The sequence below is a fragment of the Cydia pomonella genome, chromosome 2 (genome assembly GCF_033807575.1).
Source record: "Cydia pomonella isolate Wapato2018A chromosome 2, ilCydPomo1, whole genome shotgun sequence".
Taxonomy (NCBI): Eukaryota; Metazoa; Arthropoda; class Insecta; order Lepidoptera; family Tortricidae; genus Cydia; species Cydia pomonella.
The window spans coordinates 1825951-1852425 of record NC_084704.1 but is presented as its reverse complement, the minus strand read 5'-3'; the positions used below and the strand labels follow the sequence as shown (position 1 = coordinate 1852425).

At 37.6% G+C, this 26475-nt stretch overlaps 2 protein-coding genes across 2 annotated transcripts in view; one reads left to right on the top strand and one right to left on the bottom strand.

Annotated features, from left to right (window-relative positions):
* LOC133531266 (protein masquerade) overlaps window positions 1-25101 on the bottom strand; it is a 56883-nt gene extending 31782 nt beyond the window's left edge. Inside the window, exon 1 of the mRNA XM_061869399.1 lies at window positions 24611-25101. Within this exon, the coding sequence (XP_061725383.1) occupies window positions 24611-24689 (79 nt within the window). The 5' untranslated portion in view covers window positions 24690-25101. The remainder of the gene's footprint in view (window positions 1-24610) is intronic.
* The window catches only part of LOC133531428 (uncharacterized), a 357292-nt gene that overhangs the window by 65883 nt on the left and 264934 nt on the right, over window positions 1-26475 (top strand). The gene's annotated exons all lie outside the window — the stretch shown is intronic.

Genomic DNA, 26475 nt, shown 5'->3' with positions numbered 1-26475 from the left:
TATCGCAAAAAGTTTCCCTTTCATAGTAATAAGACGTACACCCACAGTTCATCCCTTGGTTAACAATCTACCATACTTTAAGCTCCAGTTTAGCTTATTGTGACGGAAGAGTAACTACGAAACCCTACTCTGAGCATGGCCCGACATGCTCTTGGCCGGTTTTTGTAAATTATTTGTAGTGTTTTTGTTTGGATAATTTTCCCTAATTTTCAATAAACCGCAACATTGCACAATACAAGCCTCCTTAAGCTTAAGCTAAGTCAATTTGTGTAATAATGTCCTATAATATTGATTGATTGATAACGGGGTATGATTGCAATCTATGTATTCTGTGACTTAAGCACATTAAAGATGGTGAAAGATAATCTCCGCTAAACGTTGGCGTGCACCACATTCGTGCCAGTAATCTGCCAACCCCTGATCATGCTCGTCTGTTCCACTAGTACCTACATATTTACATTATTTATCATGTAACGGGCCATAATACGAGCCACCATATGCAATTATTCATCTGTGTGACAGCAGTCGTGCGTTACTTTAACATGTATTCATCAATGTGCAATATTAAATAGAATAATGAGCTAATATCTAATAATCACATGAATTTATACAAATCCTTGAACACCAAAGACCATTAATTATGATCAAGTCTCTTTTGGTAAGGCTTAATTTTAAAAATAATTGAAGTAATATGTTTCCAAATAAATTAATGTGCTGAACTTCCACTTAACCACTTTCTAAATGTGTACAAAAAATATTTCGTGTAATTTACACACATAGAAAACACAACACATGAACACATTAAAGTTGACCAATAGATATAATACAGTGGTAGGTAGTCAAACTATTAAATTTTAGCTACCGCTGTATCACATTCAAACTTGTAGAGCTGTCATTAGGGACCAACATTTGACGCCGCGTATAAAGTTTTCGTTCAAAGCGCCAGGAAAACGCAAAATCGGCATGGCTTACGGCACACGCCTTCTGCGGTCTAATAGGGTTGTTTCCAATTTTTTGTCCCCTAAAAGTAGTTTAACATGTCTTATAATCCAAAAGAATTTATTGGGATACAATTCTGCCCTGAGATTTGTAGATGGAAACAACCCTATTGCCGCGACCCATACAAAATGTAGGTATAAAAAAAAGTCGTGGCAATTAGACGCAACCGCAAACATATTCTCAGAAAATGACCCTAAAATAATATTTAGAGAAAATTTTACATTCACTGGCTTGCCTAAGAGGTGGAGCGGGATTGACATTTTCAGGACCTAGGGCTGAAAAGGTTAACACGATATTTACATTGGATCGGTCGCTAACTTAATGTTGCCAGGCAACCGACATACCGACCATTAGGTGCACGAAGTAGGGTAATGGCACTAATATTCGACGTTGCCTTAGCATATTGATTGTTATCATTTGAAATGAACTATCGCCCGTGGTATTTCCGGCCCGATAAGACCTTCAAACCTTCAAGAAATGAGCATACTCCCAACGCACTGCCAACACCCCTGATGTTGCAGGTGTCCGTGGGTGACGGTAGGTACTTGCTTACCATCCGGCGATTTGTCCGCTCGTTTGCCTGCCACATCATAAAAAGTGCCCAAATCAGGTTGCAATTTTTCTGCACGAGTACGGATGAGTATGAGACGGGATTTTCACGGTAAAACATAAGACTGTCCCAATCTAGCTTGTGTTAAGAAACATTAATTATCAATATCGGTAGTTCTGTTATTGATGAAAAATACGGTCCAGCAAATAATAAATAATTAATACAACATTTTACGTCTCTTTCTCCTATCACTATCACAAACCAATTAATAAATTATCACGTGCTGTTTGTACTGACGTGGATTTCAAAGAAGAAATTGCATATTTCATATAAGCTTTTATTTAACTTGCCACCATCAATGTGCCTGCTCATCTTGAGCCGACTGGCATTATCAGGGATGATGGCGAGAGGTCTGAGGAGGTGTCCTTGGTTCTTTGGAGCTTGGGACGGACGTTAGTGTGGGATGCTACCTGCGTAGACACACTGGCACTGTCCCGCCTCCAACGGACGAATGTAAAAGCGGGCGCAGCGGCGGCAAGCGCCGAAATTTCAAAACGTAATAAATATAAGATTCTCGGTAGAGAGTACCATTTTGTACCATTTGGCTTTGAAACTCTAGGTAGGATGGGGTCCCAATGCACACAAGTTTTTTGCAGAAATCGCGAAGCGCAGAAATCGCAAACCAACGACCTGGTGGTCATAAATACAAGGAGACCTCAAGCAAGCCCAATTGCCAGAACAGACAACCCAGGACAGGACATCCTGGCGCAAATATGTGAGGAGGCCCGACCCCAAATAAAGGGAAAAGGGATGGAAGAAGAAGAAGCGAAGCGTCTGGTTGACGTAATGGTATTGCGATATAACGAGGAAATGCAGCCAGCATCCTTGGTACAATACCTCAAGGGCCTATTTTAGATTTAAGCTAGTTAGAATAATCCTCTGTATATACCAATTATGTATATTGTATGTAGGGGAAACGAATAATGCTACCATAGCTTTCGCGTGGAAACCGCCGGACGGAAGCCGTGGCTCCGGGCGTCCTGTACACTCTTGGCAACGGCCCGTCCAAAGAGGTCGGCGAGGCCAGAGGACGAGCTGAAGATAGGAAGCCGTGGCGCGAGCTTGTGAAGACCCTTTGCACCTCTGGGGTGCTTTAGGACAACAACATATTGTTATTGTAAATATTCGTAAATATCCACTTGCAATCTACCTATGTTACTATATTTGTACGGGTCAAATCTTGCAATTCAACCCACTTCTTGACTACCAAGGAAGCTGAAAATTTGCATACATATGTAAGTCGGGTGACAATGACAATTCAATATTATGCCATCAGCTAATCTGATGATGAGGAGGTGGCCATAGGAGGTCTGTGAAAAAACAACGCAATCTAATTGTGATTGTTGGGGTTTTTAGAATTGTCTCGATGAGTATTAGTTGCCTATGGAAAGAAAAGCTACTACGCTATGCTACAGAGCGTTAACTATTGGCACGTTGGCTAAGTACCTAGAGCATGCCACCTCGCTGAGTCAACTCACAGTGGTTTAATTAATAAGGGCGGCGGAACAAAGCTTTCTTTTCCTTAAAACGCGGCGGACGCGCGCCGCATCGCTAACACATGCGCGCTTCAGCGCATATTCGCGCTAGTGAAATTAACAGTAGGTATAGGTGGGCACTTGATTTGAAGCCAGGCACAACAACAAAATCATAAAATGACGAGATTTTGAAATGAGTATTCTTTTTGCGTACCGATAGCAAGTTGAACCGCCTGCAAGATGGACCAAAAAGTTTCTTAAAGGTTTTATTTTACATTAACACACTCATTTAATCAGTTAATACTGTTTTTGCGATTAGAACTTTGTGTGGCTGTGTGTAATCTTCACCTCAACTCTCCTGCCGATACCTACAGGTAGGTAAGTAAGTAAGTCCTTTATTTGCATTCATGTTGTACAAATAGGTATTAAATAACAAATGAGTTGTTTCAAACATGAGCCCTGCAAGGGCGTAGCAATATTACTTAAACTAACTTATTCCTAATACAAATATAATCGTTATTGTAATCTTATTACATCTTAAAACTTATCATTTAAATATTCGTCAACAGTGTAATAGCTTTTGTTTATTAGGGTTTCTTTTAATTTTCGTACAAATAGGTGTTCTTTTTTTTCTTCCTTTATATTTTGTGGTAGTTTATTATATATCTTTATGGACATTGATAAAGGGCCAGACGAATGAAGTTTTAATCGGGAGGGTGGTTGTGTTAACTTTGATTTGTTTCTTAATGTATAAGTTTGCTGTACGTCTTCACGTTTGGTATATAATTCTAAGTGTTTATGGACAAATTTGCATATTTCTAGGATATAGAGGCCAGGTACGGTAAGTATTTTGTGTTCTATAAAATGTGGTTTACAACTATCAGTTTGTTTTATATTTACGAGTATGCGGATAAGTTTTTTTTGCAAGGTGAAAAGGGAGGGAGCATCTGTGCTGTTGCCCCATAGGATTATTCCATAAGAAAGCCAGGAATAACCGTATGCATAATATGTTGCAAGTGCTGTTTGAAAGTCGGTGGTTTTCTTTATTTCACAAAGTGCATAAGTAAATTTTGAGAGTTTACTTCGAATGTGTTTAATGTGCGATTTCCATGTTATGTGACTATCTATGACTATTCCGAGTAGTGTAAATGTATCTACTACATCTAACTGTAAAGAATTGTGGCTGTAGTTAATAGTTAGTGCATTTTTCTGGTAGGGGTAAAAGGTCATTAATTTTGTTTTTTGGTAGTTTATTTCAAGGTGGTGATCATGCATCCAGTCTGAGACATTATTAAGAATATTGTTAATTTTGTCGTTTATGTGTGTTGTATCTTGACATGAGGTAAGTATTGAAATGTCATCGGCAAATAATATAGACTGTTCTTGTAGGGTGTTTGGTAGATCATTTATGTAGCATAAAAATAACAGGCATCCAATTACGCTGCCCTGAGGAATTGAGGAGGTGACAGGAGTGATTTCAGATTGGATATTTTTTATTATTCTAGTTTTGGAGTCGAAGTGTTCTATTTCTACGTATTGATTTCTGTTAATTAAATACGATGTAATCCATTTATGGGCTATTCCCCGAATTCCGATGCCGTATAGTTTATTCAGTAAGATTGGATATTGAACTTTATCATAAGCTTTAGTCATGTCTAGTAGTATTCCTATTGCGTATTCTTTTGAGTCTATTATATTGAGGATTGCTTGTATGTATTTAAAGACTGCTAAAGTAGTTGAGTGATTTTTACGAAAACCATTTTGTGAATTATTAAATATTTTATACTTTTCGCAGAAGGCGTATATTCGTGTACACATTGCTTTTTCAAATATTTTAGATGCTGTGGGTAGTAGGGCGATTGGACGATAGTTATTCGGATCTGTCTTAGTATTCTTTTTATGGACTGGTTTTACAATAGCCGTTTTCAATTGGTCGGGAAAGGCTCCTTCTTTGAATGACTGATTTATTAGAGTACATAACGGATAAGTAAGTTCTTCTGCACATTGTCTAATTAGTGTCGGAGGGAGACCGTCTACTCCGCAACTGTTTTTATTATTTAGTTTTTTAATAATTGTATACATTTCTTGGTAACTTACAGGTGCGAGAAACATTGTGTTTTCAGTTGGATGGAGTACCGGCCGTCCAAGGCGAGGTCCTGTGTTTAGTGAGTTATCGGATGTTTTACCTATGGACACGAAAAAATGGTTGAAAATGTTAGCTACTTGTTTTGGATCGGAGGTAATAGTATTATCAATTTTTAATTGAATATTATATTTTTCCTTATTTTGTTTTTTGTTGGTTTTTTCATTAATTATGTTCCACATTGTTTTTACCATGTTATTAGATTTCTTCATTCTATTTATATATTGTATTTTTTTGGCTGTCGTAACTGTTTTTTTTAATATTTTGTCATATTTTTTATAGTAGTGTTGTAGTACCGGATTATTTGTTTTTGTGACGAGTATTTTAAGCAATCTTTTATTGTGGCAGGATAACTTAATTCCTACGGTAAGCCAGTGTTTATTATATTTAGTTTTTAAGTTCAGTGTTTTTTTTGGAATATATTGGTCCAGCGTTTGAAGAAGCTTATTATTAAATGCGAAATAGTTTTCATTTATATTTTTATCCGGAGTGATTATGTCTTCCCAATTTATTAGATTTAGAGCTACTTTAAATTGGCCTATGTTAGTTCTATTATATAATCTTTTTACAATTTTCCAAACATTTTTTTCTTTCTCTGTATTTTTTTTATTCATATGTAAGGCTGTTCCAAAATGATCTGAAAAGCCGAGATCTTCTACGGTAGTGAATGTTTCTTTGTTATAGAAATTGGTGAATATTAGGTCTAAACACGTAGATGTTGATTGTGTTATACGTGTGGGTTCTTTGATATGTTGGTGAAATTTATATTCAGCCATTAGATCTAGGAGATTACATGTTTGTGGGTCGTTATTTAAGATATTTATATTGAAATCTCCACCTATGATAACGTTGTGCTTGGCGTACTTTATATTTATATATTTTAAGATTTGTTGCAGCGTAGTAATAAACAAGCTTTCTTCTCTTTTATTCCAGTACATGGTTACAAGCAAGATATTGTGTTCTGGTAGCTCCGTTGCGCAAACTTCTATCACGTAGTCGATCGACATGTCGGACAGGTCCGTCTTTTCGATGTGTTTGACATGCTTCTGCAGGAGTATGAGGACACCGCCGCCAGCTCTCTCCTCTCGGCAATAAGATGCTGTGATTTTATAGCCACTAAATTGAATTAAATTTAATTTATCTTTCGATAGCCAGGATTCGGAGATACATATCGCCTGAAATTTTATTAATCTTTAGCTAAGGACTTATGTCCAATAGTAACTGGACTAATGAAATTTTATATTAAAGGAAAAATGGGAAACTTCCGCTTCGGGCAAGTCTCGAACTTGCGACTTTTCAGAGCACCGGTCCGATCATTCTTAATAACCAATTGATCAATTGAAGCTTACCACAGAAACGTGTGAATATCCCATTCCTTCCTTTTATTTTTACAGGACACATAAGGAGTATCTAATCATAAGAATGACCTATTTTAACGTTTTTCTTTTTATACTACGTCGGTGGCAAACAAGCATACGGCACGCCTGATGGTAAGCAGTTTCCGTAGCCTATGCACGCCTGCAACTCCAGAGGAGTTACATGCGCGTTGCCGACCCTAAACCCCCCTCCCCCTCGTTGAGCTCTGGCAACCGTACTCACCGGCAGGAACACAACACTATGAGTAGGGTCTAGTGTTATTTGGCTGCGGTTTTCTGGAAGGTGGAGGTACTTCCTCAGTTGGGCTCTGCTCTAGAGCTGGAATAACATCCGCTGTGCTGTGCCCTACCACACAAATAAGAAAGAGACGTAAAATTCACAATGCCCATACCTCTCTTTTGGACGTAGTTTAAGGACGTACCCGGGTCCGTCGTCGCCGGAGTCCCAATTAAGATATATTGAGAATTTACCAGTAACAACAACAGTTCAGTTTTGAAGCGGTGGTGACCTAGCGGTAAGAGAAGCGCTGGCGGCCTAGCGGTAAGAGCGTGCGACTTTCAATCCCGAGGTCGCGGGTTCAAACCCCGGCTCGTACCAATGAGTTTTTCGGAACTTATGTACGAAATATCATTTGATATTTACCAATCGCTTTTCGGTGAAGGAAAACAATTGAAAACATCGTGAGGAAATCGGACTAATCCCAATAAGGCCTAATTTACCCTCTGGGTTGGAAGGTCAGATTGCAGACGCTTTCGTAAGAACTAGTGCCTACGCCAATTCTGGGAATTAGTTGTCAAGCGGCTCCCATGAGCCGTGGCAAGAATGCCGGGACAACGCGAGGAAGAAGAAGAAAACAACAGTTCAGTTTTGTATTATCGCTCATCTCATATCTGCAAGCGCTTCACTAACGATTAAGCATATCGTATGTTACTTCACAGTTAGTCCTATTGTACATTGTCATTATGTCAGAATCTGATGCTGGGATTCTATGGAAATCGAAGGAACACTTAAAAAACTACGGGTGCACTTTTGGAGATTTGCGTGCATTATAAATTTGCGTGAAGTGTAAGTCCTGCTCAAAACAATAAAATGAAAGGATTTCTGTTTTGTGTAGTTGTATGTTGGATTAGGTCTGTTATGTTTCGTTTCACTATCCTTAAAATTACGTCTGGTAAGAACGTAGCCTCGTTTTAATTCTCGGTAAATATAAATATTTCAGTGCGCTACCAAAAAGATCTTTTAATATTATACAAAGCCGATTCTCAGAAGGCATAATTTAAATTAAAAAGTATTCATACTCGTACATGTATTACAGCTTTTCCTGCACGTGCGACTCCCAAGGCGCATTCTACCAATAAATATGCGCAATTTATGCAAATCAGTCTCGGACCATTACTAAAGCAAGTAATAGATCCAGTGGCAAGTAGCATACTCGTAAATTGCATAACATTTTCCGAACTTTCACATCGATGGCTGCCGGCGACCGCTGTGGGCGGCGACAATTGTGACATGTCACTCTAGTTATACCCCGTGGCTGAGAATGAGAATGAGAAGTCGTTTATTGCCTATTAGTGTTTATACAGGTTCTTTATTTAGTCACCTGTAATAATTTACGGGCTGAATATACACCGTGTTTTTTTTTCCGTTAATTTCAAAGGTGCATTCCTGAGCTTAAATTAAGTAACTTTCTCAAAGACACGGGTATTCTAATTAACTCTATTTCGGAGATAATCAATAATTTATTTTTTTCTTATTAGGCCCTTAAAAGCTTATACACTTGCTTTAGGGCCTATTTACATATTTATTAGTGTTTAGTACGAGTTCATAGATTTGCTACTACGATCGATGTTCAAAATGACTTTGATATGTCACAGTTTTCAATTGTTTGGTTGAATTAAATGTAATGCCCGTGTTACAACAACGCTATATGTAACATATAATTACGTTTTATAAAATAAAAATATTTTTTTTTTTTTTTATTTACTGTGCCATTTAATTTCCTTAAACGTACTTAGTAACGGAATTCAATAAAAACACGGTGTATAGGTCATATTGAGCAACTTTTACTATGGGGCTAATCCCGAAATCGCGAAAAAAAAATACTCTCCCATGGAAAATGTCAAGGTAAGACAGCCAAAATGTATGAAACAGCAGAATGTATAAATGTGTTTTTTTTCCGCGGTTTCGGTTCCTCTTTCAGTTCCTGTAGGATTGAGTCAGCTAACTTATATCTAAAAAGTTTACAAGATAGAGCTGTGATTATATTTTTCCTGTACAATTTATGATAATGTTAATGTTATGTAAAAATAACGGAACCCTAAAAAGATGGACCGCCTCGAGGCTTTTTTTACTCTATTTCATCAATTCTATTATTTTTACAAATTGATCTAATTTTAGCATCGCTCGCAGCGCATCTCGCTAAGCACCATCAATTCTAAGATGGCGTTCAAAAGTGGTGATTTTATTATTTGTAGGTGGTGACACGACTTTACGACGTTTCTGCTAAACAAAATTAGTCAAGTTCTGCGTTTCAGGTAATATTGGTATTACGAGAATATCGTTACTTTCCGTTAAAAAAAAACTTTTTTTTTATACTACGTCGGTGGCAAACAAGCATACCTACGGCCCGCCTGATGGTAAGCAGTCTCCGTAGCCTATGTACGCCTGCAACTCCATGAGTTACATGCGCGTTGCCGACCCTAAACCCGCCCCCCCTCAATGAGCTCTGGCAACCTTACTCACCGGCAGGAACACAACACTATGAGTAGGGTCTAGTGTTATTTGGCTGTGGTTTTCTGTAAGGTGGAGGTACTTCCCCAGTTGGGCTCTGCTCTAGATCTGGCTGTGCCCTACCACACAAAGCCAGATGACATTCACAATGCCCATACCTCTCTTTTGGACGTAGTTTAAGGACGTACCCGGGTCCAAAATCTCGATTTATTAAAAAAACTTAAAATTATTGATGCCAACGGTCATATCGTGACACAAGGAAAACATCGAAACCGGAACAACGATCTGCAGTGATGTAAAGGTAAAGCATCACTCGATGATTCAATATCATTGACTCGAGACCGCAGTCATCGGCTGGAGAAAGTCCCACAAATATGGCCGACGACGCCGTGAGAACATCGCGTTACCTTGATAAAATAAATCGGGCCATGCTCAGTGTAGGATTCCGTAGTTATTCTTCCGTCACAATAAGCTAAACTGGAGCTTAAAGTATAGTAGATTGTTAACCAAGGGATGAAACGGTACCTTTCACCCGAGTTAAACAAATGGGCAAATTTGCATAATCAGTACCTAATTAAAGTAACAGACTTACTTGCAATCGGAGACTTTGCACGTCTAAAGATAAATATCCCATGGAAAACATTTAGATTGCTATATAGATGAATAAAACACATATTTTAGCAAACTGCAGTAATTTTAAAATGATTTGGTTCACTAAAGCATGAAAAAGTAAAGTATAACAAAAAGTCCTAGACATAATGCATCGTACATGAGTGCAATAAACGAATATGAATATAAAATTAGCAGGATTGCCTCTTACTTTTTAATTTTTACTCTTTTGTTCTAAAACTGCCAATAGTCAACGGCTTTACTCATACAGCCAATGAAAATGTTTTAGACAAATTAAATATTAAATAAAAATTGAATGAGTAAAATAAGCAAATTTTTATTCTAAATTTTAGCTTATTTACATGAATAATGCCAAATAACTTTAACAACTAATTTAATGTCGTAATAACGTTTAATTGTGGATGTTTGTCTTTTTACTATGAAGGGGAAACTTTTTGCGATATCTCAAAAACAGCTAAACTGATCATGTTCGCTATAGTTTTCATTTAATATATTTCTTAAGCTCTACTTCCACGATTTGTTTCATAGTTTTTAGACCTATAGTTCAAAAGTTAGAGGGGGGGGACACACTTTTTTTTCTTTCTGAGCGATTATCTCCGAATATATTTGCTTTATCAAAAAATGTTTGTTGAAGACCCCTATTAGTTTTGAAAGACCTTTCCAACGATAACCTTGTAGGGTAGTCCACATTGTAGGGTTGAAGCAAAAAAAATCACCGACAGACAGACAGACAGACGACAGACAGACGACAGACAGACGACAGACAGACAGACGGACATGGCGAAACTATAAGGGTTCCTAGTTGACTACGGAACCCTAAACAAGTAAAAATTTTAATGTCAAAGGCATCTCAAACAAGGATAACAGAGGCCAGAATCATCCGCAATTATGTAAAAAGTAATGTTTAATAAATGGACGATTCAATATCTATGACACAAGAGTTGACAAGCGACGTCAATTAAAATAATGATGACATACATTGAATATTTAATTATAATCTGTATGCATAATATTGAATTTGTATGAAAAATAGGAAGTGTAAGACTTCATAATCATTAAAAACTGCTTGCCTGCTTATAGAGTGGTTGACTGTTTAGTCGAATCAAGTTGCTCAGTCAAAACGATTAGTCAGTCATGTTTGCTGCTGCTTGCTGTATGTCCTATTTATTTATTTTTTGCGACAATAAATTGACAAGACATTGAAACAGGAACAAAGATACACACACGTGTATAGATTTATAAAGACAGACAGAGATCGTAGTCAACGGGCGGAGAAAATCCTGCAAGTGTTGCCAACTCCGGGAAAACATCGTTACCTTGATTCAAATAAAAACAAAGTGATTCATGTCAAAGGTATCTTACCACAAGGAAAACATCGAAACCGGAACGACTGACAGGCGTGTAAAAAACGCTTTGATCATTCGATGATTCAATATCAATGACACGAGTCACCAACACCAGGCCGCAGTCAATGGATGGAGAAAGTCCTACAAATACGGCCGACACCGTGGGAACATCGTGTTAACTTGATTCAAAATTGAAAAAAAAAGATTAACAAGAATAACATAGAAACCTGAACGATCTAAAGAAGTGTTTAAGCTTAAGTAATAAATATCAATGACACGAGACCTCAGTCAATAGATGGAGAGAGTCCTGCAAGCGCGGCTCACGGCGTGAGAACATCGTTAGCTTGCTTCAAAAAACGTTAAATTATGTATGTTATCAGTATTACGAGGAAAATATCGAAACATACATAAATTGTTTAAAGGTATCTTAATCATTTGATGATTCAATATCAATGACACGAGTCATCGATATCGGCACTGCAGTCAATGGATGGAGAAAGTCCTGCAAACGTGGCCGACGGCGTGAGAACATCGTTACCTTGATAAATAAAAAAATACCGTAAATTCATGAATATCACATACCCCGGGGCTTTAGGGGCCGGAATAATTACGTCTATTTAATATTTTTAACTTTTGTTTACTAATTATCAAATATTTACGAAACTATGAATTATAAATAGGTTGTAAGCTCATAATGTGCTTAGGAAATCTTAAAATAGTTTCTACTTTTACAGGTTTTACCTACTTATTTTACGGATAGTTTAAGATATTTCCGCACATAAATCCCCGGGGTGCTTATCACAAGGAAATCATCGAAACCGGAACAATGATCGACTGATCTACAAGGTTTATAAATCTTAATAATTCGATGATCAATATCAATGACAGGAGTCCCCGATACCGGCAACGCAGTCAGGGCCTACGCTAGCTGGCGCGGGCGCACGGAGCGGGCGTACGCACGCGGGTGCTATTTGTAGGTGAAATCCGCCGCACGCGTCCGCACCACTTAGCGTTGCTCATACAATTTTTCGTTAACCCGCTCATCCGCTCCGTGCACGCGCCGCCAGCTAGCGTAGGCCCTCAATAGATAGAGAAAGTCCTGCAAACGTGGCCGACAGCGTGAGAACATCCATTACCTTAAACATATACGTACTCGTAAAATTATTGATGTGAAAGGTATATTTTTTTAACGGCCTCCTACGAAGCCTAGTCGGTAGTGGCCAGTGTTGGCATGCCGTTAATTAGAATTGACAAATTGAACTGTAATACGTAACGTACGGTTACAGTACCAGACAAACGGCACTTCGGCAGCGCTTCATGGTAGGTATTCCACAAATACGCACGAAGCGTTTTGCTTCAACATTCCATGCTTATGAGTAGAATGCCCTGCCCGAGTCTGTGTTTCCGCGTGAGTACAATCTGGATATCTTCAAGGCTAGAGTAAATAGGTATCTCATAAGTAAGCGTGCTCTACCGTAGACCGCATCATCAGGTGAGATCGTGGTCAAATGCCTGCCTATCCTCCATAAAAAAAGGTTCAATTTGTAATGGTTAATGGTCAATTCTAATTAACGTTCGACCAACACTGGTAGTGACCCTACCTAGGAAGAGTACGAAGCTGGAGGTCCCAGGCTCGAGTCCTGGTAAGGGCATTTATTTTATGTATTCATCACAAATAATTGTTTTCTATGTATATAATTATTTACTCATACAGGTGATTCATGAGACGTGAGCAGGACCAAGCCTACACAATCAGTAAATGTTAATTAATCGTTCACCGTCATATTTAAGTAAAACAATCACGCTTTTTTCTGTTATCAAGTTTCTTAAGGACAAATTTGATTATCTACAATCATGGACACTTAGTTGTCAAGTGGACCCCAGGCTCGCATGAGCCGTGGCAAAATGCCGGGACAACGCGAGGAAGAAGACTTGAGTGAGATACGATTTTTCAAAAGTAACCAGACTCCGATGACATTCAATTTGTCATTTGTTATGGATGAAACAAAGAGGGTGACCATAAATGTCGTACTTAAAATAAATAATTTTCTTTAAACAGTAAAAATTAAATTAACGTTAATCTCACAAAATACTGGTACGAAACAGTTGCTTATAACTTACTGAATACGCAGCCGTGATCCTGCTCACGTCTACTAAATCATCCTGTATATAAGTATATACCTATGTATTATCGTCTAGTACATCTATACTCACGATAGAAGCCTTTATTGGAAAATTACACTTTAAGTATAGTCAAAAGATTTAATTTGGGACCCATTTCGTACCTTGTGATAGTGACAATAGTTTAAGGTCTCTAGCGACTTTCATCTTGTCACTGTGACAAACAACATGAAACATGATGTGACGGAATGAACGTCATAATCGCGGCAGTAATGTGGCAGCGAACGTCACTCATTTTAGCAAGAAAATTAACAGATTCAGCGGCAACAGTAATGCAGCTGCAGTTGACATTCGAATGTCTTTTCAGGATTGCCGATCTTTGTTCCAGTTACGCTGTTTTCCTAAAGTATCAGGCATAAGATTTAATTTGTGACCCATTTCGTAGGTACCTTGTTACAGTGACAAACAACATGAAAGTCGACACAACGAAAATGGGAGACAAATTAAATCTTTTGACTGTACTCTTGACGTCCAAATGTCACCTTACAGCTTAATCATTCGATGATTCAATATCAATGACACGAGACAGCAGTCAATGGTGGTGAAAGTCCTGCAGACGTGGCCGACACCGGTTTTGGAGCCAGTCAGCGTGGCGACTCATAATTTGATCATTCTGGTCATCAAAAATAGACCAGTTCAAGAAATGAGATTGTGTCAAAAACTAGACATTATTGGCTGTATTAGAGACGTACCACATTTTAAGAAAAAAATCATGCCCCTGAATTGGACAACTGAGAAATATGTATTGTGGTCACTGCAGGTCTAGCATAACTTACATCCGCGAGAAGGACCGCGACTCGAGTCGACATTCCTGCAGCTGTCAAATTTGTCGATTTCCGTAGCACAACTGACACCCGCGACCGCAACAGTCGCGTAGAGAACTCAAAGTCGCGGCGCGACTAGTCAGTGTTCCCCGATGAAATCAAAGTGAAAAAATAATTGTTATTTACATGTGACAACACTGAATCGGAAACAGGGTTGCGCTATTTCATTCGTTCTTCGGTGGTAAAAATCAAGTTTTTTGTCGATGGTTATGTTTTCCTGTCAAAGTCAAGGAAATTTCAAATTTTGTCAACATTTTATTACGAGAATATATATGGAAAATATGTAAGTAATAGAACTTTATATATTCACTTTTATAGCATTTATGAAAATTCATATTCCTTATTAATGTATTTTTAATTAAACTTATAATAATATCTTCTTATATAAATAGTTAATTAAAATTCCCGGAATTGTGATTATTGGTTTGGTTCACATATTCCTATTGTAAGTAGATTTTAATTTTTTTCAGAATAAGTCCTGCATTATCCCAAACATCCAATGGAAGCTATTGTTAACAGGAAGATGATATCGAGATCTCAAGTGGATAGTCAGAAAACACTAGGCAAGAAGGTATCAAAGGCGGGGCTGTCTCCGCGCTAAGCAAGGCTCCTAAGTCTGAGGAGAAAGAGGTAGTACTAACCTAACTTATGATCGCAGTCACTGTATCTTCTTTTTTTTACTAAATTAGGTATAAATAAATAGTATTATCGGGATACGTATGAGTGTAAGAATTACCAATTTCTCTCGAATCTCCCGTCATGCAATCGTATTAAAGTAAAAGCAAGCAACACCTGACTGGCGTCCTACCTCGGATCCTAAATTATTTGTTCCTGATTACTGCAGTCAGACTCATACTAAATTCGATTACATTTTTACGATTTAGGATCCTGAATTAAGTAGGATGTGTGAGCGCTTTAGCCCTTTGAATCCCAAGATCTCTTACAGAACACTTGTTTTGTGTTGTAGGTTTATTTGTGCCAATAACGTGTGTTTTCATAAGTATAGCTATTTTAAATTTGACAAATGAAGATAAAAAGCTTATTTCATAGTTAGTCAAAATAATTTCTTGTTTTGTTAACAAACCGATTCTCTTTCCAAGGTGATCTGATTGTACTACGCCGCATGTCGAAGAAAAAGAAAAATTGAAAATATGTAGAAGATGCTTAAACTATTTTAGTGTACCTCTAGAAGATTTTGATATAAGTTGCAATAATATATACTCTGAATTTAAATATTGTTTTTGTCCTAAATTCCTGTAATTTTTACCTGCAATGAAACAAATATAAAGTAGGTACCTTGAAGCCGTCATTAAGGTCTTCCCTACGCCCACTTCATAATGCCCAACGTATCATACCATGACCGTCTCAAGACCTGTCAAGCACGAAGAGAAGCGCCTACAACACGGCCACGATCTCTACCTTATGATGACCGTATATATACAGCCACACCGTAACTTGACATGAGCCTAACGACACTTTCAAAATATTGGTGTTGGCCAGTGACGGAATGGTTTAGTAGGTGATGACTGATAGATTTCAAACAAAGCATAATTTTAAGCCTGACACGATCCTGTTACATAAAAGAGAAAAACTGTAGGTACCGACCGGCCGGAATCGGGCCGCGCTGGAGGACATATTATTACATAAGGCAGAAGTGATGGAGTCCTACCGGAGCCGTCCGCATCCGCCAGTAGCCAACCGGCTTGCGGTCCTACGAATGTGAATTATTTCATGAATTATTTAAAAAAAGTACAAGTTAACCACCCGCGAGAGCAAGTCGCGTTCTTAATGTCGCGTAGACTTCGACTCGCGGTTTGACGTAAAGACGAGAGAATATTTTGTCTCGAAAATGGCAGTTGTGCTACGGATTTTAGTTCAAAGTCGCGATATTCTATCATTTTGTGACAGTGACATTCGATCTCGAGTTTGTCGCGTCTCTCGCGTGTGAGTTGTGCTGCCACCCCGCGACAAGCCCTCAAGTCGCGCCGATCTGTCTCTTGTCGAGCCTGTCGCGGTAAGTCATGCTAGCAGTGCTGAATTGTCATACGTTACGCATAATTTAAGGGGGCATACAGCGCCATCTACATCCGCTGTCATATTTTGTCTTAAGACTAAACATCTTACACAATCAATGAAATAAAAAATAATCTTAAGCATATAGTCTGTGCGGAAAAAGAAAAGTCGTGGAATATGTTCCCTCATATTCCACTACTCTTCTTTTTCAGCACAGACTTTAAGGGAGGTCTCACGTTAGAACGGCTAAGGTCCGGGCCGAACCATCCGACACTTCGTTGTCTATAGAAAGCATCAAGTGATCACCGGTCACCTGTCATAGAATATGAAGTGTCAGTTGCCCCGGTCCGGACCCGGGCCGTTCTGACTTAATTCATCCTTAACAGTTCCGTTATTTAACACCTAGATTAAAAAAATAAATCAATTCAATTTATTTGCAAGCTGTTATATACAAAATGGTGCGTACATTCTACTTGAATAAGCATGCAAATATTTACTTAGAAGCTACTTAACTAAAACTATTCTAATAACTTATGCTAATAAGTTTTCGAATACGGCATAAATTATAATTACCTACTTACTGCTATAAAATAATAATTTTTACACATTATATTGTACATTAAACATAATTAAAACTGTGCATATCCAAGATTAAGTATTATGATAATAAATATGTATTCATGTCAAAATTTTAATATATTCGTCAATCCTATAATATTGCTTATTTAAACAGAAGTCGCGTAATTTGTTTTTAAATTGAGGCATGCCAGAGTTCCTTATATCTAGGGGTAAATTATTAAATATTTTTACTGGCATACACAAAATATTATCTTGAAAGGAAGCTGCTTTTGAAGGAAAGAAATTTATTTTCGTAAAATATATAGGTGTTTATAAATAAGGGGATAGTGCTATCCGGTAAGCAAAATTTGCCTGTATTGGGCAACACCGCTCTTCCTTAATTTACAGACTGTCACACGAAAAAAAATTCTAGTACTAGTTTAAGTAAGTCTAATAATATATATATTTATACAATTAAAATCACATATAACAATTGTTTATAGAACTAGGTAAGTATAGGAGTTGTCAGACATGCAGTAGAAAATAGTAAATAAAGGAATAATGGAGCCAGTAATTGTGTGTGTGCGTGTGAGTGTGTGTGTGTGTATGTTTATGTATGTATGTATTATATGTATTTAGTAAGTTGATGTGTGAATCTTTAGTAAGATATAGTATGTTTTAATTTTGTAAGTCTTAGATACTGATAGACAACTATCCCTAATTTCTTTGTTTTAATTCAAAACGTCTCATTTACTGACGCGACGTCACAAAGTGATCCTATGATGTACGAAATACATTGCCGATCGAAAAAAAATCTAAAATGAATTATTCTCTGGCAGTTAAGACTAAATTTTAAAAAATCTTTGAGAATCGTTTTATAGCACTACAACCTACGTCTAGTTTAAGTCAGAAATCTTTGTGGATAATTCTGGTTCTTTAGATCGAATTAAAATCGATAAAACTACTTTTAAACTTGTAACAAATTACCAATGTAGTGTCCCGCAAATATCTCGTCAAAAGTCAAAACCTTCTTCCTCCTGGGACCCAGAAGCAGTTGTTTTGTTTTTGAATTTGGAACGCCTACTCAATAAATAAATAAATATTATACACAAATTGACTAAGTCCCACAGTAAGCTCAATAAGGCTTGTGTTGGGGGTACTTAGAAAACGATACATGTAATATACCTTAATACATAGAAAACACCCATGACTCAGGAACAAATATCCATGCTCATCATACGAATAAATGCCCTTACCAGGATTTGAACCCGGCACCATCGGCTTCGTAGTCAGGGTCACTACCCACTAGGCCAAACCGGTCGTCAAAACTCAATGAAAGTTCAAATTATATTGTGGATTATGTGCAATCACGGACTTAAATTGTTGAGCCATTTAGTCTTTACATTGGACATTTCATACCATTAGTATTGACTACCACATTAGCTTGAACCTTAAATAAATTTGCAGGGTCTTAGAGTTAGACCAAGCTAAGTTGGCAGCATTTTATCGAACAGACTGCGCAAGTTTTATTTAAGCGTCATAATTTCATAGAAGTTTGGCGCTTAAAATAACACTTGCACAATCTTCGCTATCAAAGTCGCTGCCATCTTAGCTTGGTCTAACTCTAGGAGGTTAACCTTAGAGGTTCTATAAGCAGGAGGCAGCTATCTGATAGAGTAAGAAAGGAAACAGTATCTAGTCATAAACTAGTACCTCTCCTGTTGAATCAAATATCCTACCATGCAATGTTGGCCGAATGTTATTTAGAATTGAAATATACCATTACAAATTGAACCGTAAATTGTAACCGTCCGTTACGGTTCAATTTGTAATGGTAATTTTTTAGTATTTTCAATTCTAAATAACATTCGGCCAACACTGCTACCCGGCATTTTATCGCCGAAACGAAACATAACGAAACCGAAACCGTGGTAAAGTCGGCAAAGGCCGATGTCACTGGGTTGATCGGCCGGCCTACATACACACACAAACACACCGTGTATATGAACATACACACGTACGCTGCGTAGTAACTGCGCGCGAGTGCCCGTTTCATAGCACATTCTACGTTTAAAACAATTCTAGTTGTTGATTATCTTTTTGGGGTTATTAAGTTACTTGTTGATGTTAAAGAAAACTAAAATGCTCATTGAAATAAAACATTACTTCTGACTTGTTTACACTTCAAAGCAATGAGAATGTGTACACCTATTAGCGTAAGTATTCTCCAGTCTCCAATACCTATAAAAAATAGTTTTTTTTTGTGAAATAAAAGGCAAACAATACTATTCAGTAAGTGGTAAGTTTACAAAACAATTACCGTCGCCCGTAGGAGGACACAAGAGGAGTTGCAAGTGCGTTGCCGGCCTTTGAGATGAGTACGCTCTCTTCTTGAAGGTTTAAAACTTTAAAAGTCGTATCGGTCCGGATATACCGGCGATATTTCATTTTACAGTTCAGCTCTAGAGATATTATATTTATTTATAAAACTATTAGAGGGTGAGTAGGGTGACAGATACTTTTGCCGCGTTGTTCTATCGGTAGGTGCTATTATGGACACTTACTGTATAGAATATAGGTATGTTAACGGCACCAATCATGGGACATTTAAGAGAAAATTTTGAGTATTTTTGATATTTTACCGACATCCGTCAAATTTCTACCGCTTTATGCTTTAAAAGTTGAATGTCCAATTCGTCCTTTATGTTTTCTATGTATTTAATGAAAGCTACTTCAATTGGTTTCAATGTTATTAACCAATTAAAACTGTAGTTTTTTGGTCCAGACATGGGATGTATGGAGCAATTAATTTTCAAACTAACAAATATCAATGAAAAATTTAACTTAAGCAGCTCTTTGGCTCTTTGGCTAAAATGTTGCCAGCGATTAAAAACTGATGGTAAATACTTGTTTTACGGAATTTATCTATAACATCCCATTACTGGTGCTTGTTCCATTATAGGTATAAACATATACCTAATATTTGCGATGAAATAGAGCACAAATTAGACAGGTCGACCGCCGCCATTACCTACCCCCATTTTGGGAGGGCTGATCATTTTAACTAGGAGAGTATATGCGACATGCGTATGGGCTGTACCTTGTATGATTTGATGTACATATATATGTTTTAATCAAATTTCTATCAAGAAAAGAAGCTACTGTAAGTAATTGCATGATCTTTATAGTAATTTAATCTTATTGTATGCATGCATATGTTATAATTAAGATGTAATTTTTTGAAAAGATGTGGCCCGCCGAGTTTCTTGCCGGTCCATATTGGGATACCCTCCTCCAATTAAGGGGGCTTTAAATCTTCTCCGGTCAAAGGTGTAGGGTTAGAGCCGGTGTAGCTTTATTTGACATTCAAAAGCGCATTGTAATATGCGTACTTGAATAATAAACTATATCTTTATCTTATAGCAATGCGCCAAGTGGCATCGCTTGAGAGCAAACTGCAAGTTCATGGCCAGTACAGTCCTAACTGTGATGTGTTATCTTTCTTTCATCGGTTAATCTAACCCAGGTTTAAAAACTAGGTAATATGTGTTCCTAACATATATCCACACCATCTTAGTGGTCCGTCGACGGAGTAGAATTCAAATAAGCGGGCAATATGGCGCGCGTAACGGTGCCCGCGCCGTTACGCGTCTTTCCGATGCGTAACTTCGACTAATACTCGTACCGACACGATACCCAGGCCATCACTGGCTGGCTGTGACGTCATAGGAATGATTACAATTCAATGGCGCCTTCTATTGCTGAAATTACATAAATCTGAGAACTGAGAACCTGCATCACATAACCATCTGATCTGCCATCATTTTAGAGAATAAAAATAGGTACACATATTGCCCATTTGTGTGCCCGTCTATATTTTGGTTGCCTCGATTTATTGATGTACCCATAATCAGGAGGCCTATTGAGATAGTGATTTTTTGTTATTAATTTGGTTTTTTACAACATTTCTGGTTGAAGAAATGTCACTGTTGCCGGCTGACAAATATCCATAACAAATTGGTACAAGAAATTACTATAGATTGCACTCCGTTTCGTCACATATACACATACACACCCATCTAACTTTTTCTTCTCTTCCTTTTCCTAATGTTTTTGTTTTGAAATTTGTTTTCTTATGTTTTGTTTTTATTACTAGGGTCCGACTGAAAACCAGCGTTGCAGTACATTTACTGGAACTTTATGCTGAGTCGAGCCCCTTTTTAACATCACGCTGTTTATATGTCAGCCAACGCATCTTAGTATTAAATTGTTTTAGTAGTTTTAAGATTTTATGTTCAAATGTACCAATGCGATATTTGTGATGTTAAATAAAACTTTTCTATGTCTATGTCTATGTCTACTATCTGAATTATTCAGAAGGCGTAGAAGTTATATTTTTTGCAGGGGTAAAACTTTTTGTGGATTTGTTTCTGAGTTCTCTTTGAGCACGAAATATTTCATTTACAAAAAAAAAAACATTTTATTTCAGGTACAGAAAACAAGTGAAAAGAAATTTGGTTCGCCTTATTAATCTAAAGATATTGTCTGGTTTTCGTGCTGTCGCCGACGGACACAAATATGAATCTATTCCTATCTGTCCCCATTGTTCATAGGGAACAAAACTATTCTATTCCCATTATCCCATTAGTGCTAAGGATCACATTAGGATTGCATCATTCCCATTTGTCTCTGCCTAGTTCACGGCATGCGAAGATAAATAGGAATACACCAACGCATGACTATTCACTCGTAATTATCACCATGGGAAACGTTTTAGTCGCGTCGCAGCTACTCGCAAGTTCACCGTTCGCTAGGCATGTGTACTGTTTACATTAGTCTAGTCTAGAATCGGAGAAACCGCTCGCTACTAGGTTGCCTACCGAATAGTTGTCTCATATATCCGTTCCACAATATAAATAGTATATTGACAGCGTGTGGGACAACGCACGCTTGGCGGCCATTAGGTATTTGGAACACTGTTGCCAAGTTTACCGTGGACATCGTGGTAAATTAATGCCGAAACGAACTCGCTTTGAATTTTCTAAGTATAGCATGTAAAACGGGGAGTGATCCGAGGAATTGTTCTGTTTAATCTCGCCATCACTCTACGAGACAAACATTTCCATCTGTACCCGCAGTCTAATTCCACAACGCGATTGATTGATGAGTTCGCATCACGCGCACCATTGGCATTAGACTACATCATTGGCTCGAATTTGTGAGTTCCACCGCGGAACTAACATCATTTTCAGTGCTCGTAAGGGCCGTTCTTAGATATACGTCAGTGTCTTTACCACTTCGAATCTAAGTCTTAGATGGTTGGCAGTCCTCAACTGTGCGTTGCTCCAGAATCTTCCTCCTTTGCACAGCTAAACTGTGGAATGAACTGTCGCCCGCGGTGCGGTATTTTCGGACCGATTCGACCTTCAACTTCAAACCTTCAAGAAAAGATCGTACTCCCATCTTAAAGGCGAGCAACGCACTTGCAACCCTTTTGGTGTTGTAGATGTCTATATGCGATGGTGATTGCTTACCATCAGCCGTTACCAATTACTATTTACCTCCTATATCATAAAATAAACTACGGTATTATCAGGAGCCGATTACGTCGTTTCGGAATACTAACTTTTACATATTTGTTTCTCGAGTTCAATGCTCTTTAGGTATATTATTATAGTTGTCGCCGAAGTCAAACACAGCGTTATGGGTCCTCTAATAAAGTTCGTTATTGCAAGACAAGCTAAGAATATTTTTTTTATCAATGACCCATGAAATGTCAATATTGGTCACAGAAAACGTGTACTAATCGCAAAAACAATATTGAATGAATGAATGAATGAATGGGACATAAGCGCACGATATTAAGCTAAAAAAAATTAAAAAAAACCTTGGAGAAACTTTTTGGTCCAATTTGAAGTTCGTGGTTCGACTTGCTATCGGCACGAAAAAAGAATACCTACTATACTCTGGTACAACGACCTTTTCAGTAGAAAAATGCGCCAAATTTAAAAAAATGTGGGCGCGTAATGTTGACTTCACATAAAAAAAAATTAAAAGAAGCCCGCCTGTTGTTGCCTCTACCCATATTTATTTTCTTATGTATATTTCAGTTTCTCTATTTAAGGTGTACAGTCAGCATCAATAGTAGCGGATGAAACAACCCGCCAAAAGTATCTGACATCCCAGATAACTTTTCTAAATAAAGATAAATTTCAAAAATTCACTATATCTTTTACAGTCTTAGTTGTTCTATATTGATATTGAATACATCCCTTTTTGTTAAGCTGTTACAGAATGTAGATACTTATGAAGCGTTGTTTGATCCGCTACTTTTGATGCTGAGTGTACTATATTGTATTGTGTTGAAGTCAAGTGAGTTTGTCCGCTTTCCCCCCCACTTTTGTGCCTGAGAAGAGCTCTTACTCTTAACACGCCATATTGCATCAGAAAAAATTCTGTCGGAGAATAACACAAACTAACATATAGGTAAATTATTTACATTTCAAGTACTTATAACATAAACATACCTCTGCTCGACACTGCCCCTATATGCATATTTTTTGTCTCCATTCATAACAGTAGATGTATATAGTCCTCCTCATCGTTTTCGATGACGGCAACCCTAAATAAACATTATGGACGTTGTCTAGCATGAGCCCTAATGTGGCTGGCCAGGCCGAACTTGCTCTTAAATACTCTATTGCACGCGTGACAATAAAGTTGGCCAGCTGCGTTGAACGTGTACACGTAGGAGGGCTTAGGTCTCTCTTTCCGTAACTGGCGTTTTATGTCTAGGCTAGTGAGGCGGTTATCTTCGAATGTTTTGACACCGTTATGGATGGTAGAACGCCAAGAAGATCTCCTTCAGTAGAGTCAGAACAGTAGATGTAACAGGTAGAGGATGTTAAATATTGGAATTTAGACATTATAACACTAGGACATTAAGGGCTACTTGCGCGAGGGCTAGCCAACTATCTCGGAGTTAACCGTTTGTATGTATACGGAGTAAAACTGTTCTGTATGGACGGTTAAGTCCGAGTTAGTTGGCTAAGGCCTGGATCGCACAAGGTACCTTGTTTGATTTATAAGACTTCCAACTTAAATGTGTGAATTCTACCTCTATTAAATTTGTACCTATCGTTTTATCATATATTAGGGTACATGAAGCATTTACGTAAACAGTAAATGAACCAGACATAGGCGCTTTTATACTTATGTAGGTAATACTGCGCCGTGAACCACGCCATACAGTTGCAAATTGAACCCTAAGTATAACTTAGAAATAACGTTCAAAATCAGGTGGGAAATATATTCCCTCTGCTTTTTATCAAGGTTTAAGTACGATTAATATATTTGACTCTACGCGGGTTATGATGGTTACGCTCTAACATCGTGGCGGTCACTAAGATGTAGTACTATGTATTTAGTATGTAAATGACACAGAAGATCATCATCATCATAATCATTCTTTATTGTTAAAAGCGCTATTAGCTCTATAATCCTCTATAGAGGCTGCATGAACAACCTAACTCACCCGCCAAGTACGTGAAGAACGGCGCGTTCATACATTGTTGCCAAAAGTGCCAAGTGCAAACTTAGCGTGGTCGGCAAACACCAACTTAAACAAACTATGTGGTACACTCATGGGTCATATAACTGACCACGGCATAAAATTTCACAACCACGACCTGAAAACGCGACCTATCTTAAGAGAAAGTGCTTACCGGAAAGAAAGGAGCTCGCGAACGAATCCTCCTGCGCGAGCACTGGGCTGACCGCCAACATAACAAGTATTAGCTTCATGGTGGCACTGTCAACTGTCAAATGTCAACTGTCACTGTCACTGGGGCATGGCGCGTGCGCTCGCCGAGTCGCGTGCGGGGTGACTGAGTGAAAGAAAGGCGGTGTGGCGGCAGCGCAAAGAGTTGGGCGGAAGAAAGTTGGGGTTGGTGGGTATGAGGTTGGGGCCTCTGAGAGGGATTGTGCATTTTTGACGTGATAACGTCTTATAAATTGATGAACATCGGTAGCATGCACGAAAAAGTGTCACGTTGTGGAGAGATCTCCATGGTAACTGTATTATACAAATTAATGATAATTCAGTGATAATAATTCAATTCATAAATAAAAGTATACAATTTTTCATCAATGTTTTCTTATGATGTTATCACTCAAAATTATCTTCCGTAAGTAAACCGACTTTACAGACTACCATTTTTTTTGCTTGCTATAGTGCCTAAATGGTGGAAGAGATATCTTTTAGATCTTTTGCTGTTTAACTCTACTTTCAGATATTTTCTTTTATTAAATTGTGCAATAAATTGTTTTTTGAGGTTGAATTTGAGTTTGAGTTGCAATTGATAGGTACTCGTAATGTACCTATGTCAGTAGGTTGAATAGTATGTTTACTATGTTTATAAGCTGAACTCCCGTACGTTGATCCGAAGGTGATTCGAATAATGCAAACACGCTTCCTCACATAAGTTGAACAGATAAATGTACCTACAGTCCTAAACAACTCCTTTGTAGATAATTTAAAAAATGTCTATAGATATAATGTCATCTGTCGACAATGCAACATATATTTACTTCTCATTTTATCCCATACCAATCTGACAAACCTAGTTTAACGAGTTTCACGAGTTCCAACGTGAGGAAAATACTAACTGTAAGACAGCATATCAAATTTAAATGAACGTAATTAAATATTTATAATTCAAAATCATCAGTATCATCACTTAAAAGTCACTTCCATCGACCAAGAAACAACGCAAAATTTGCATCTTCTTAATTACTGTGCCTCTCTCGTGGATAAAATACAACTATATCATCAGTTTTTGAAGAATAAAGAGAACGTTTACGAGCTGGTGTGGTGAAAACCTAATCACCTACATATCCCCCACGCATTTCGCATAAAGCCAATATTACCGTCGGACACCAAACTAAATTACAACCGCGCAGGCATTAAAGAGATTTAATTTAATCTGCCGTCTCTGAATTAGTAATCTTTGCTCAAATCATCGCTTAACGGCAAACAGCTCCAAGAGCTGAATCGCCAGTTATCACACTAATATTTAGTAGACGAGAAAATAATGTAAAGCTCTCGACTCACGCCAACCAAAACGAAATAAGCCTAGAAAAGATTACGAGACAATTTCAATCATAACACGACGAAATAGGGATCATAATTGAACTAAAGAAGAGTTTAATTTTGCTGTTTGATTTTTTAGGAGGGTTAGTTAATCATAAATTCACTTTTAATCTATTAAGTGAATTTATAGTAAGATTAGTAAGTTATAAAATGAACTCGGATGGTTGAATGTGTAAAACGTTTCTTAAAATATAACTGTTAATTTTTGATCGATAATTTCGACGATAAATTTCGAATGTGGCGTGTATAAGGCGTGTTAATATCAGAAATAGAAGTTTTTGTGGCAAAAATGAGTGTTTGAAAAAATCTGTTATCGATAAGTCAGTCATAGATTAATAATTAAGAGATGTAAATACTAAATTCTACTTGCTGTTAACCACCGAGAAATTTCAAGAATGAAAATTAATTACAAATCTTTACATATTTTTTTCTTTATTA